This window comes from Stegodyphus dumicola, chromosome 5 (assembly GCF_044657685.1).
Source record: "Stegodyphus dumicola isolate Sdum_Otavi_A_Nest chromosome 5, ASM4465768v1".
Lineage (NCBI taxonomy): Eukaryota > Metazoa > Arthropoda > Arachnida > Araneae > Eresidae > Stegodyphus > Stegodyphus dumicola.
Genome location: NC_140772.1, coordinates 126,779,867 through 126,794,449, shown reverse-complemented (window position 1 = coordinate 126,794,449; position 14,583 = coordinate 126,779,867). Strand labels below are relative to the sequence as shown.

The window sequence follows — 14,583 nt, the reverse complement described above, 5'->3', positions numbered from 1 at the left end:
GGTAGTTCGTCCCGAGGTTCGAATCCCGCGAACGGGCTGCAGCCAGTGCGTTCGCGACATTTGCACATCTTTCACGTCACCTGCTTAAAAACAACTCCGTTGCACATCTTTCACATCACCTGCTTAAAAAAAAATGTACAGGTGGCGCTCGCATTAAAAGATGGTGGACGATAATTTGTCACCACCAGGAATTTCCCTGTCGCCCTTTAAGAGGGGACATACTACATAAGGTATTTTCTCTCTCCTTTCCGCATGCCTTCGGAGTGTGATTGAAAGCATACTCAACGCGTAGACCAGCGGTTTAGTGTTCGAGTTCTGGCGAGGCCAATGCACATTTTTCACGTCTCCTGCTTTAAAAATAAAAGCTAATGACTCTACAAGCTTTCGGTTCATTTTCATGGGTTGATTTCATTTAACCTTTTGTTATGTAGAGAAATTACCGGATAGCGTTATAAAAATTAGGTGAATGATTTTATGATTTATGGAAATCTTAATTTTTATTTGATTATGAATTATTTATTTTAAGGCTTTAATTTTGGGGAAAGACAGATGCTTCTGGGAATATTATTTAGTTTAAAAGAGTATTATTTATTTTCCTCTATTTGTAAATCTTGTACAAACTTTTATTCATTGTGAAAGAAGCAGGGAAAGGGAGGCAATTTTCGCCAAGTCATGATTTCGCGCGCTTTAGAATGTTCGAGAAAGAATTTTCATTGTTAGTTGACCTTAAGAGAGGAAAGTACGTGACGGAAAGGTCAAAGGTTGTCTTTCAATGTAAGTCATTCAGGTTTGGCGATTGAGGATCCGGTTGTTGGCTAAGTGAAGAAGGGCGCGCATGCGCGATCACCCTTATTTCCGCATTCTGGAGTTGAAAACGAAGATTTTGCGATAATTAAGGGGGCGATAAGTGAAGCCATAGTGGGAGCCCGTTTGGTGAAGGAGACGAAGGAAATTCGAGTTGGATACACACTTACTCTGGACACACTTACTTTTGGCTGACTCTCTGACTGACTCGCTGATTTTTGGGCTTGCTGGACAAAATGTAAGTGACTCCGAGAGGTGTTTTCCGGCGGGGAGCGGCAAATATGCTCCCCGGCCGCGTTTTGGTTAAGAGGCGAGACTCTCTTACACTCTTACTTTTGGACTCGCGCACTTACTGGTTGGCTGGACTTGTGGATGTTACTCTGGAACTTACTTGGGACGTTACCCGTGAAGCTTGCTCTTGGGATGAGTAAGAACAGGCGAGCCGTAATTTCCTAGCAACAACGTTTCTGACCGGCGAAATTTGAACGAGTTACCTGCGTGTTGACATAGGACTTTCAGGACCAAGCGGATAGCCGTCCTGGGCAGCAGTGCTCCTGTTTCTGTTCTACAGTAGTGAAGTGGGTCTACATTTTTAGAACCAGTGTCAAGATGAGCCCGGCCGACATCAACGCGGGATAAGATAAGAGTCCTCCGCTTCAAGATGTCCCTTCAAGATAAGTTTTATTTTTTTTGGTGTGGTTGAACTTTAGGCAAGCTTTTCAAAAACGTCCTTAGCAGAAAAAAAACAACGTCAAATCTAAAATTTAACTCTCAGGCCTTAAATTGTTTCCCTTTCCTTTCTTTTAAATCACCAGACAAACCTTAAGTTTTTTTATGAATTTAAATGAACAGACTCTCAGATGAGGTTAAGATTTTTCTTATTGTGTTGTAATTGAATAAACTGATATTTAATCTGGAACCTCTTACAGTATGTTTTCTTTATATATTTAATATGAACTTTTCCTTTATATCTTGTATATGTTTTATGTTTTCGATCCTCTCACGGCGCGGTCCCGGAATGCATTTTTTTCACAACGCAAAAATGCTGTACACGTTTCATTATACGATTACTGCCTTTTACGGCAAGTAGTTTCATATTTAACATTTAACAATATAGGAATTTCAGATATAACATGGTACCTAGAAGTAAAACTATTTAACCTTGGTGTCGAAACTTTCTTCTATATAACATTGGTGCCGTGAAGTAAGATTCATAACATTATTTCCCGGCGTGAACTTAAGCTATTTAACACTTTGTTTACATAGGACTTTCTCACATAGGACAACCTGTAGAGACATTAGGATTTTTTGAAAGCCAGAGAGATGAAAAATTAGCAACCACCTTCGCCGGGAATCGAACCACGGACCTCTGGAATACCGGCCCAGCGTGCAGAAGCACTACACCACGAAGGGCGCTAGGAAAGTGGGAGAAATACCTTATATAATCCCCTTTTTAAAGGGCGACTAGGGTTTTAGGAGACCTAGTCGCCAAATCCTGGGTGTGGAGAATCATCATCCACAACCCTTTTAGTTCGGGCGCCACTATAGAGACATTAGGATTTTTTGGAAGACAGAGAGATGAAAAATTAGCAACCGCCTTCGCCGGGAATCGAAGCACGGACCTCTGGAATACCGGCCCAGCGTGCAGAAACACTACACCACGAAGGACGCTAGGAAAGTGGGAGAAATACCTTATAAACCTTTGTTCATATGGGGCGGGATGGTTTTCTTGAAAGTAAAGGTATTAACTGTATGAATTGGTCATCCAGAACCTAACCTGCAGACCTAAACTATATCGACTGTATTTGGCATACTCTTGGGAGAACAATGCAACTCATGTCCCGCCTTCTAGAACATTAGGTCTTAAAAACAGCGTTGGTGCTAGAGTTGGACCGACTGTCACAAGGACCTGATAAAATGCCTCATTGTCAGTATGAAGTCACTTTGTGGAAACTGTATGACTATCAAAAAATGGTCATACCCTTAATTAATCTCCTGTTTTCTCCTGTTGTGTTCTTCTACATGAAGGCTTGATTTAAACCTTCCTGTGTTGATGAGCCTTAGGCACGACTGTTGTATAGTATATACTAGGGTTGGCCAAACTTCATGTCAGTAAGAGTCGCATGTTTGAATTCAGAAATGTTCGAAAGCCGCATCTATATTTTCTAAAAGCCACAAGTTCATATTTACATCATTGTACAAGTAGTGGAGGAGGTTTTAAATAGAAAGAAATCAGTGATAACTTTGTAAAAAGAGTCTAAACTAATTAATTACTTCCTTTTGGACACTGCATAGTTTTAGTTCACCATATTTCATACATATATTTTATATGCATGAGCCACACAAATTGCCTACGAGAGCCATATCAGATTCACGAACCGCACTTTAGCTACCCCTGATATATACATTTATAAATTATATCATCAGCTCTAAAAAAATAAAAATAACCAAACAAATGTGAAATTTCTCTTAATTTTGAGCACCGTTGTGGAGGTGAAACAAATCCTAAATTTTTCCAAACCTAAATTACTCAGACGTTTTCGAATTTCTGACATTTCTCGAAATCTTCATATATATAAGAAGAAAAAAAAATTTTAATGTTAAAAGTTTCTGATTAAAGCAAAATTTGAAATCTGCATTATGAACCTCAAATTTAAAAGTAAGTTTCCAAAAATACTCTTATATTTAAGAAATTAAAATGAGAAATAATAAATGAAGTCTTTATTTAATAGTTTTGAATCTTAAGATTCATTTTCTTAATATATTTTAACAAAATATATTTGAAAAACAGTTCAAATTTTTTATATTTTCCAAAATTTCTTTTAAAGCAAAGCAAGTATAGGGTCAGGGGAATTATATTAGAATTTTACGTAGATAAACACTAGACATGGAACATTAAATTCTCTTCCGAAAATTATGAGTTTGGCACATGAGGCCTAATGAGGTAACATTGTAAATCCGCGTCAAGTGAAACTGAAACAATCGCATTTGTTTTTTTGATAAGTGCTTCTATAGAACGCCAGTTAAACTTAATTTTTTCGAAATTTTGAGTCGAAATGTTTAAAGAGTTTTAGGATAGGATACAAACAATGAAAAAAGTGTGAAGATTCATTTTTCATAATCTCGAATCTTTGCATTTTAATGTCCCATCTCGATTTTATAAAACGTTTCTGTAACTCTTTCATTCTTTTTAGTTATGGAAAAAAAGAGAGAATGTGTCATCATTTCACATAACCAAGAGCAAAAGGTAATGCTTATGCCAATGTTTTCCCTTGATTTTCTTCATATCAAGGCCATTTTTTAGCTCTCTTGTTTTTCAGCTGAATTCTTATCGGAACGGAAATCAGTGACCGGAAATAATATTCTTTCGATGCACATGTTTTCACGATGCAGAGTGAACGATATGGGACACAAGCCAACAGTGATGAGTCATTTCGCAATTGAAATGTATATTTTTTTCGCATGAAGTTATTTATTTCAAGGTTTGTGAACTAAAATTTATTTAGCGCAACGTTTGTAAACTTTATTTTAAATTTAATCGTAATGGAATTTTATAATTTCATATTAGTGTATTGCAAAGGAATAACAAGCAATTCAGGAAAAGATAAGTTAGATTAGCATTAGTTTAAAGGAAAGCTCAAGACATTTTGAGGGAATATGCCCAAGATGCTTCCTTTCTCATTATAATGGTGTGCAACAGTTATTTTCGGTGAACAAGAACCTTCTGGAGCACCCGGCTGGCTGCAAAAGCTCTTCGTGGTCTTCCTTGTGGTTAATATGAATAACGTAGGACCTGTCAGAAACCATTTTATTATAGGCCGTGCAGCAACGCTTCATAAGGAATGTAAATGACGAGAGTGACAATTGATAAATAACATAAAGCTATTTTAATTTGTTTTTTCAGTTTTTTAATTTTTAATTTAATTTGTATTTATTTATTTATTGAAAATCGCACCTGGGAGATAGCCACTGTTCTTTGCGATGGCGATGTACTGACGGAATCGACGAACGAAACTTTCCATTATTTTTACCAGCATTTGAGGTGGAAGTGCCTTGACTTGCTGACCAGTGCAACGCTTCAGAATCTCTAAGTTGGGAACCAACGAAACTGTCCATTATTTTCACCAGCACCTGAAATGCTGTTGAAAGTAATGGACAGTTTCGTTCGTGCATCTCAAAGAACGGTGGCTATCACCTAGATGAAATAAATTGCGATAAATAAAAAATAAATAAAACATACAAGTAAAATGGCATTATGTTATTTATTCGTTACCATTCTCGTCCTTTACATTCCCTGTGCAGTCTTACTGTAAATAAAATGTCAGATTGTTTGTGCCAGATCCTGTTCTTTAGGCAGTTCCCTTTTCCTTTAGAATGCCCTTCGAAAAGGCATCCTTCCTCTTAGCAGATAACCCTCGTGTCCTTACTCATAATTGGTTAAGGGCGGGGAAGCAAGAGGAATCCAAGTCAACTGCATCTGTAGCGAAAAAAGTCATTTTTGCCAATTTAAAGATGAATTTTATCTAACTCTGAACTTGCGATCTTCAGTTCTATCTATCGAAAACGAATGCTGAATTAACCAAGATGCTAACTTTGTAAGAGGTGTTTTTTTTTTTTTTTTTTTTTTTCCATACTTAATAGTTAATTAATGTTTCTGCCGATAGAGGCGTGATCCTTTTGCAGAGCATTTTTCCTAAACATCATGATATTCTGTTTATAATGGATAAAGTAATAAATCTACTTGGGGGTGGGAATTGGAATTAGTGGGGCGGTCTCAGTTGCTAGCAATTTCGTTTCTAAGGATTTATATTAATCACTTCCAGACAAAGATAATGATATCAAGATCTTTATTTAAATAGACAGTGCTCACGTGAAATCCACTATATTATATACATTATATGTATGAGTATATTTTCTCCTTTTGTATAATATGTGTTACTTAGTAACAGTTTTGTAATTGTTTCTAAATTTCTAAAGTTGTGATTTAACAGCCACATTTTCAGCTTTAAGGAAAGAGACTCTAGCGTGTGTTAAAGTTAGTTAAGTATGAAAAATAATCCAAAATAATCTACCATTTATAAGAGACATTAAAAAGCAGTATATTTGGGATTTATTTGATATTTTCGAAATCTCTTAAAATCCCTAAAATTCGCACGGCGATAAATTACTGTCCTAATAATAAATATTTTATCTTACAAATTTATTTTACAATATTAGTTTCATCCATTCAATCGTTTCAACATAAGTCAAAATTCAGAGTTAGTTTAATATTACTTTTAAATGTAAAAACTGCTGAATTTGAAATGACAGTCTGACGTAATTCGTTGAAGCAAGTCTCCTGCTTCCAGTGTTGTAACAAGTCATATTAACTTAAAAATTTTTAGTTATACAATTATCCACTCGGTTATAAATTAATGTTACAATTAGATTCGTATTTACTTTATATATAATTCCTGTTTTTTCAAAGAAATATTTTCAAAGAAATAATAATACATTTTCATGAAATTCTAGAAGCAGATTGTAAATATCGTATTTATGTGTAACATCTACGGTTATATTTGTTTACTTCATGGGAAATTTTAGAGTAAAAATATACTCTAATGTTCATTTGTTTTTCTTTAAAATGCTTATATAAAAATCGAACTTGTTTTTTAAGCACAGCCTTATCTGTATTTAAAAATGTGTGCAGTACTTCTTATACAATAAAAATATGCTGTGGGCTGCCCACTTTACGAGTTCGTAAATGAGAATTCTATTAAAAAAGCCATATACCCGTTGAGACCAACGTCATGCTTCGTAAAAACTGGAGTTCGTGTCATTTTATCACCTACCCCTTACATCTGCGTTAAAGGAAAACACGTTTGATTTTACTTTCAAAATGTGTTATGATCATAATGAGTTTCTTCTAGACTACTCTGACATGCAAAACTCATACATGTGAGGCAGTCTTACATGTAAGCCTTCCTTTTCTCTTTTTTTCCCCCCATAAAATATCTGCAAATATGCAGAGTTGTCTGATTATTCAGGCAAATATTGCATTTCTTTGACTGGGTTCGAAAAATCTCATACATTTGCTTTGCATTTCGTGTACTTAATTGAAGCAAATTACAGTTAATGAAATAGTTAGTGAAATAATTAATTACAGTTAATGAAATAGTTAGTGGAAAAGAATAAATAACGTTTGTTGTTGGCTTTCATAACATTGTTGTTAAAATTATGTAATTTTCATTTGCTGTGATGAAAATGTTGATTTTAAAATTTCGTAGAAAACATATGATGATCATCCTATTTCGCAATGCCTAAATTTTAGAAAGCATTAGCCGGAATATTAAAGCACTGTAGCCGTAGTTCATTGGTAACTTTCTAAAAGTACTGATAAATGTTGCATTAATTTTACAAACTATCTTACCTGAAAAAAATCAATGTTTCATATTTCGTGTATGAGTTTGTAAGAGATTCTAAATAGCTTCTGTTTCTTTTTATTTTCAGCTCCAGACCTCAATCACCTGCGATAAACCCTGGATATATCGTGAAATGAACATTTACGAAGTAATACGTGTATCAAATTTATTATCCAGAATAGACAAAACTGACTGATATAGTGTCTATAAATTTAAGAATTCACTTGCTCAATGTGAGAACTGTTTTAGATTTTAAGGTAATCAAAGTGTAACTTATTTTTGCATAGGAGCAAAACATTTTCTGTTAAATATTTATTTAAGGAAAAGAAGTTATACGAAAACATAAAGACGACTATAGAGATGAAGTGCATGGATCCTGATAACAGCGCTGTCTGGCAGTTGCTGCCAGGAAAGGACCATAAATTAGATATCGATGGCGACTCTCCTACTCCAACTGAGAATGGAGTCCTCAGTTCGAATGCAACGCTTTCCAAGTGTTCAACCGTCCCCCGCAACATGTGCCTTAATGGATATTCAAAGGAGACGGGCCATCATTTTTATCCCAAATTTCGCCACTCCAGGATGATTCATAGCCGACAGAGAAAAAGAGTGATTTTGAAAAACGGCGGTGTCAACATCTCAAGAGAAAATGTTTCCAAGAGAAGCCAGCGCTACTTACAAGACATATTTACAACTATGGTGGACATTCAGTGGAGATGGAACTTGCTGGTTTTCGCAATGGGTTTCTTCGTCAGCTGGATCGTATTTGCTATTGTCTGGTGGCTCATTGCCTTTGCCCATGGAGATCTGGAGCATGAGGATGACGAGGAATGGAACCCCTGCGTAAAAAATGTACACAGTTTCGTCACTGCCTTTTTGTTTTCTGTGGAAAGCCAGCACACCATTGGGTGAGTATTATTTAGTTCCCAGTACTTGATTTTCTGTATTGTGCTTTAAACTGTTCACCTTTTCTAAATTAAAAATAGATATATTTTCCCGAATTCCCCCCGATATAGCCCGAATTTTGAATTTCGAATTTTTGTTTTATTATCTATTTCATAAATTTGTAAAACTTGAACGAATATTTTATTTAAAAAAATTCAAGGATTTCGATGCGAGCATTAGCAACACTGTACGGAATAAAACATTTTTTATGTCCAGAGCGCGAGACTGTCTATCGAAAATTCTAAAGATAAATATATGTAGTGGTATATGAATATACTATAGTGGTTGTTACATCACGAAAACGTTAATTTTCTGTTTAAGAATAATTTTTATACGTTAGTTTAAAGAAAATTATTTACTGCTTTTTAAGATATCGATCTTTTCAAAACATTATTATTTTGATCATACTTTTTTACTGTTGCCATTCGCAGTCTACATAAAGTTGTAGAAACAGAGGTTATATATCGTTTGTAAAAGTTACACTACTCTCCTTCCAAGCAAACGTAGTTGCTTTATAAGGAGAAAAATAGTTTTTAATATCACCTGATACTTTCATTGCAATAAGATAGATCAATGCTTTTTGCAAAATATTTACAGTCATTAAATCAAAAATTAATATGCAACATTAAATGTTCCAATAATTATGATAACGTGCTGCAAAAATGATTCTTCTCCAGTATTGAATGTTTTAAATTTTGAATCCTCCTTCTTTCCATTTTCATGTCCGTCTAATGGGGTGTTTCTCTTTATTTGTTAGATTTCGAGAATGATCTTCACCTGAGGCTAACAAATAAGCTTGTTTTAATCGATTGACGGAAACATTGATGTCCTATCTCTTAATTCTCGCTTTATAATACTTGGTATTTCTGACAATTGCAAGAAAATGTCCTTCATAAGGGGATTCTAATGTTTTCTTGACATTCTGACAAATGTATGTGAATATGAATCTTTCTTTTACATTGGCTTTTAAGTGGTTTTTAATTTTTCATTTGTTTTTGCAGTTCGTTAGGAAAGTTTTCTGTGTCTAATTTGGTTTTTGGCTTTTGAAAGAATTTTGGTAGCTTCAGTGATTTACCATAAACCATTTCTACATTGGATCAGTTAATATCACATAGAAATGCGCGTATACCAAGGAGTACAGCTGCATTTTAATTCCACATATAATGCCTAACTTCTAAAACGTTCTGATCTAAATTGATTTCCTCTGTGTGCTATTACCTGCTTTGTAGGAGGTTTTGTAGGTGACCTTGCATGAAAATGTGGTTCTTCTCTGTTGTGCAGAAAGAAAATTATGCATTTACACACGCAGTTATTTCATACACCGTTCTAAGCAATATACTACATATTTGATTTACTTATAGTACATGTTCCATCATTGTTGAAAGATAAAAAGGAAGCAGCAAAAAGCTCTTGAGTAAAGGTTCTGTTATAAGGTATTTCTCCCACTTTCCTAGCGAGCCTTCGTGGTGCACACTGAGCCTTCAGGTTCTGCACACTGAGCCGGTATTTCAGAGGTCCGTGGTTCGATTCCCGGCGAAGGCGGTTGCATATTTTTCATCTCTCTGGCTTCCAAAAAAAATCCTAATGTCTCTACGGTGGCGCCCGAACTAAAAGGGTTGTGGATGATGATTCTCCGCACCCAGGATTTGGCGACTAGGTTCCCAAAAACCCTAGTCGCCCTCTAAAAAGGGGAGTATATAAGGTATTTCTCCCACTTTCCTAGCGAGCCTTCGTGGTGTAGTGGTTCTGCACGCTGAGCCGGTATTTCAGAGGTCCGTAGTTCGATTCCCGGCGAAGGCGGTTGCATATTTTTCATCTCTCTGGCTTCCAAAAAAAAATCCTAATGTCTCTCTCTACACTGTAACCTCAATAATTGAAGAAAGGAGAATTATAGTAAATTTTCACTTTACTCTTTCGTGCTTAAGAATTCAGAGATTAAAGCTACTATATATGAGTAAAAAATGCATGTAGTATGTTTTTTTCACAATTTCTCAAGTCCTTCTTGTTACAGTCTCTTGCTTTCTGTATTACACATATTCGATTTTATGATGATAAAGCTATTTTAGTAGTCTCTCTCATATTGCTCATAAGAATTAATAGATAATAAACTAAAAAATATGCTTACTAATTAAACTAGCGTCCAATGATGTAATTATTTGCGTTAATTATCTACAGCTGAATGCCGAATTGGACTTCTCTGCATAGATCAGTGCATGAAATAAACAAATTAGGCGACACACAATGCAGTGGGCTCATGTTGGATTTCAGGTGTGTAGGTTTATTTACAGTTATTCGCTTTCTGAGAGTGATCATGATACAGGGTGTATCAGTACAGCGTTGTCAAACTTTCAGAAGAGATAGGGTACACCTATACGATGGGAAATCAGATAGGAATGCACGGTTGGAAACGCATGCCTGGCGCGGTAGTGACGACACTAAAGTCAAGAAAGAAAGGACGCGAGCGGGGTGAGAAGATGTTTATTATTCAAGAACCAAAACAAAGAAAACAACCAAACAAAGTACCAAACAAAACAAAACAAAGAAAAAACAACATACTGGAGCATAGTCTGGTGGCTCATTGCCTTTGCCCATGGAGACAACGATCATCATCAAAGAATGTCTTCGAAATTACGACCCGGACCGTGATGCAGGAACCACGTATCATGCATCTTCCATTCGTGATGGGCCCACCAGCGGCCGAGCGGTAAAGTCGCTGAACACTGGCAGTTCGGTCCGAGGTTCGAATTCCGCGAACGGGCTGGCTGCATGGGTGTTTTCGTGGTTTTCCCCTTGTGTAACGTGTATACGAGCCAGTTTCCCTTAGAAAGTCCTCCACGAAGGCATCCCTTTCCTTAGGCAGATAGCCCTAGTGTGCTTTGCCATAATTAAATACACACAATACACATACCATTCGTGATGAAGATCTTCCATGCGGAGATGTGGAGGCCTGCATCACGGTCCGGGGTCGTAATTTCGAACACCCGATCGTTGTTTGTGTTTGTTCTTATTTGTAGGTTTCTGCTGTACTAAACATAACAAAACATGTTTTGTCTCTTTTCACTGTTTGTGTCCTTCCTTTTTTGCTTGTGTCTTCACTACCGTGCCAGGAAAGCGTTTCCGACCCTGCAGTGCTATGTGATTTACCCTCGGCTAGGTGTCAGTGGCGTAACTAGAACTCTTGGGCCCCTATGCAAAAAATTTTCCTGGGCCCCTTTCCCTATAAATTTAATGCGCTTTAAAAAAAATCAAGGATTCTAGGGGGCAATGTTTTCATGATGATTTTTATCACATGTGGATTAATTGTTAAAAAATAAAAAATAAATATTCTTAGGGAACCAGTTGAAAGGTACGTAACACGAAGAAAGAATAAAAAGGAAAATAATTTCCCTTGACCAACTGGTGAAATAAAAATTTGCTTTAGTCTGGGTATTTGACGTCAGATGATTTTAATTCAGTTACTTAAGACTTTTTGTGTGAGTGCGAGAGACAGATTTTTCTCTCACTGAGATGCATACTGATAGTAAATTAATAAGTCTATACATAAAAAAAAAAAAAGGGAACATGTCGACGTATAGCATTAAGAAAAGGAAGAAAGCCTAGACTTGCAGAGATTTTTTATAAAATCCAAGAAGTTTTACATACTAATGTTTTAAATTTTTATATAAAATCTGCGCCTATCTAAGTTTTTTCGTTTAAGTTAGCAAACTTATAAATAATTAGTTATATTACAAACTGACAGACAAGATAATTGATAAACGTACAGAAAAGCTATTATATTAATGTATACTCTGTGATTTACTCAGCTTACGAACATGATTTATGCAATAATATACAAGTAATAAATAAGAACTTTTATAATGTAAATGATACATTTGTTAAATATAAAACATATTTATCATAAACTTCAAAAAGAAAGCTATTTGAAATACAATTTTTGTAAAAAATACGTATAGTAAAGTTTTTTGCCGTCTTTTTAAAAAACCTTTTGGAAAACTAAACTACATGAATACATGATTTTTATAAAAAATATGAATGCTAAAGTTTTTTACTGTTTCCTTTTAATTTTCCTCAGTCCGTACTGCTCTTCTTTAATTTTTTCCTCCCTCAATAAGTGTAATGATAACATTGGTGGCCAAAATTCATCATAAAGAAAAAAATCCTTCTTTCAAAATTTGCGTCTCCTAACCTTCATTTCCGCAAAATTATTTATCAATACTTGGACGTCCATTTTCTCAGCCATCTCAGCTTCAACGTTCAATAGTGAAAGGTTTGACAACTGATCTTGTGTCATACTGTTACTTAAATATGTTTTTATTATTTTCAGTATTGAAAATAACCTCTCACTCGTGGCTTTGGTTACAGGTAATCATAAATACAATATAAGTGAATTGCACACTCCCGAATAATTGCTTGACATGTCATAATAATTTACCATTGCTAATTTAGCTAAATCCTTAACGGATTTCAAATTTTGGATTTCTGTTCTGAAAGTATTTATAAATAATAAAAGTTGTACTTCCAGTGCAAGTCTTCTTTATATGTTTTCTGTATTTTTGAAACATTATTAATAATTTCCATATTTGTTAACAATGACAGTGTTTTAGGTTCTTTATTTCTCTTTTATTTTTCAAATTTAGTTTCTATGCCCCATTTATTTGCAATAAACTCAGCTTCTTTCATAATGTCTTCAAACTTGTTTCTCATATCTTGCATATTAATAGAAAAGCTTTTTAGATATTGATGTGCTCCATTCAAGTTGATTGAGTTTCGATTGTCGAGCCGATTGATGGGTTGATCGATCCTGCACTATAGCGCAGGATGTGTTTAAAAAAATTTGTTTTTAATTTTGGCCTGTTATGATGTTTCTTAATGTATGGAAACATAGATTATATTTATATTTCATATTTATCATAAAAATATTTTATTAAATTAATATTAGTAGACATTTGCATTGTTAGTGGTGATAAATTTGGATTTTTCAGATAATTGGATTAAAAGTTTAGCTGAATTGAATTTTTAGCTAATTTTAAATTATAAGAATTTAGTTTATGATTAATTTAGATATTACAAATCAATAACTTACCTTTATAATGAAGAATTATATTTGAGATCACTTTGAAATTTAATTTTAAAGAAAAACTTCTGTTTGTTCTCGCCATAGACCAGAGAAATGGCATTAGAATAAGAGCAAGTTTCAGTTCAGTTTACTGTTCTGAGTCATCAGCCAATTTACAAGTATACTTGAGGGTAGCGTTTCACACTTCAATGCGGTGGCTTAAACAAGAAAGGGACCTGAAATCACCCTTCAATGCAGCTGTTTAACGAAGAAAGGGACCCCGCCTCCACTATAAATTTACAGTGTCTTCCCAAGTTGAGTCACAGTAAAACTTTCATCCAAGACTTTACTTTAAAGATGTCCATTGTCCATTTCCCTTTTAAAACGCTGAAACATCTGTTTTTTTTTTTTTTTTTTCTTTTTTCTTTTTTCTTTTTTTCCTTCAGTCAAATTGTACTATTATTATTGCCATATTCCATTGATACATAATACATCACCTGCAATATCTTTCTACATTTCCTCTGTACTATAAATGTATTTCAGTTAATGTATAATTCTTAAATATTTTGACAGTAGAAATTATGGATATTCGAATATTTTTAGGAAATTCTTCACAAGTTAACGATGAAATCATAAACAGGTAGAAACAAATTTTATTGATATGTATCCAAAGAGCTTTGAAAATGATTGGGTAATACGAAATGGAAATTTTAAAATTAAACACAAAATACTTATGGTAGGAGGATTTTAAATACCCACTATAGCAAAATATGACGATTCCCTTCTAAGTTTCAAGGTCCCAGAAATGTTTAATAATTTAGAGTTAAACTTATTGACACTAACGTATATTTGAAGATGAGTACTCACACTCTGTCGCATGGATTCTAAAAATAGTACACATAAATACTTGTTTAGGAAACCAGTATAAAGTTTCTTCATAATTAGTAAAAATAAAATTGTATGAAACAAGTTTTGCGTACTCCGTAGAGAAATGCGTAAAACTTCATTTAATGAAAATAGGTTTGTTGTACCCCAGGTGGATCAGAAAGCAAAAATCAGTTAGGAAAAGCGGCTATATTTCAGGAGCATTAATATTTCTGATTATTGTTATCTGTTTTATTTGCGTTTTAGAAAGCTATTTATGTCTCAGAAATTAATGACCTCAGATTTCCAGTTTTTACATTACTTATAAATTAAGCAGTATCAATTTTTTTTATCTTAATCATTAATTTATTAATTACAAAAATATAAAAAATAAATATTATGTATGAGAACATATATTAACGGAAGCTATTTATGTCTTAGAAAAGTTACGCAGTGATGCCGAAATGAAAGAGAATAATGTCAAAGGGATTTTATGAGTGAAAATCGCATCTT

General features: G+C 34.4%; 1 protein-coding gene across 3 annotated transcripts in view; it reads left to right on the top strand.

The window, feature by feature from the left end:
* The window catches only part of LOC118198398 (G protein-activated inward rectifier potassium channel 3-like), a 223,008-nt gene that overhangs the window by 169,712 nt on the left and 38,713 nt on the right, over positions 1-14,583 (top strand). For all 3 annotated transcript variants that reach the window (XM_085817042.1, XM_085817040.1, XM_085817041.1), the window contains exon 2: positions 7,294-8,113. In XM_085817042.1, the coding sequence (XP_085673168.1) occupies positions 7,566-8,113 (548 nt within the window). In that variant the 5' untranslated portion in view covers positions 7,294-7,565. The remainder of the gene's footprint in view (positions 1-7,293; positions 8,114-14,583) is intronic.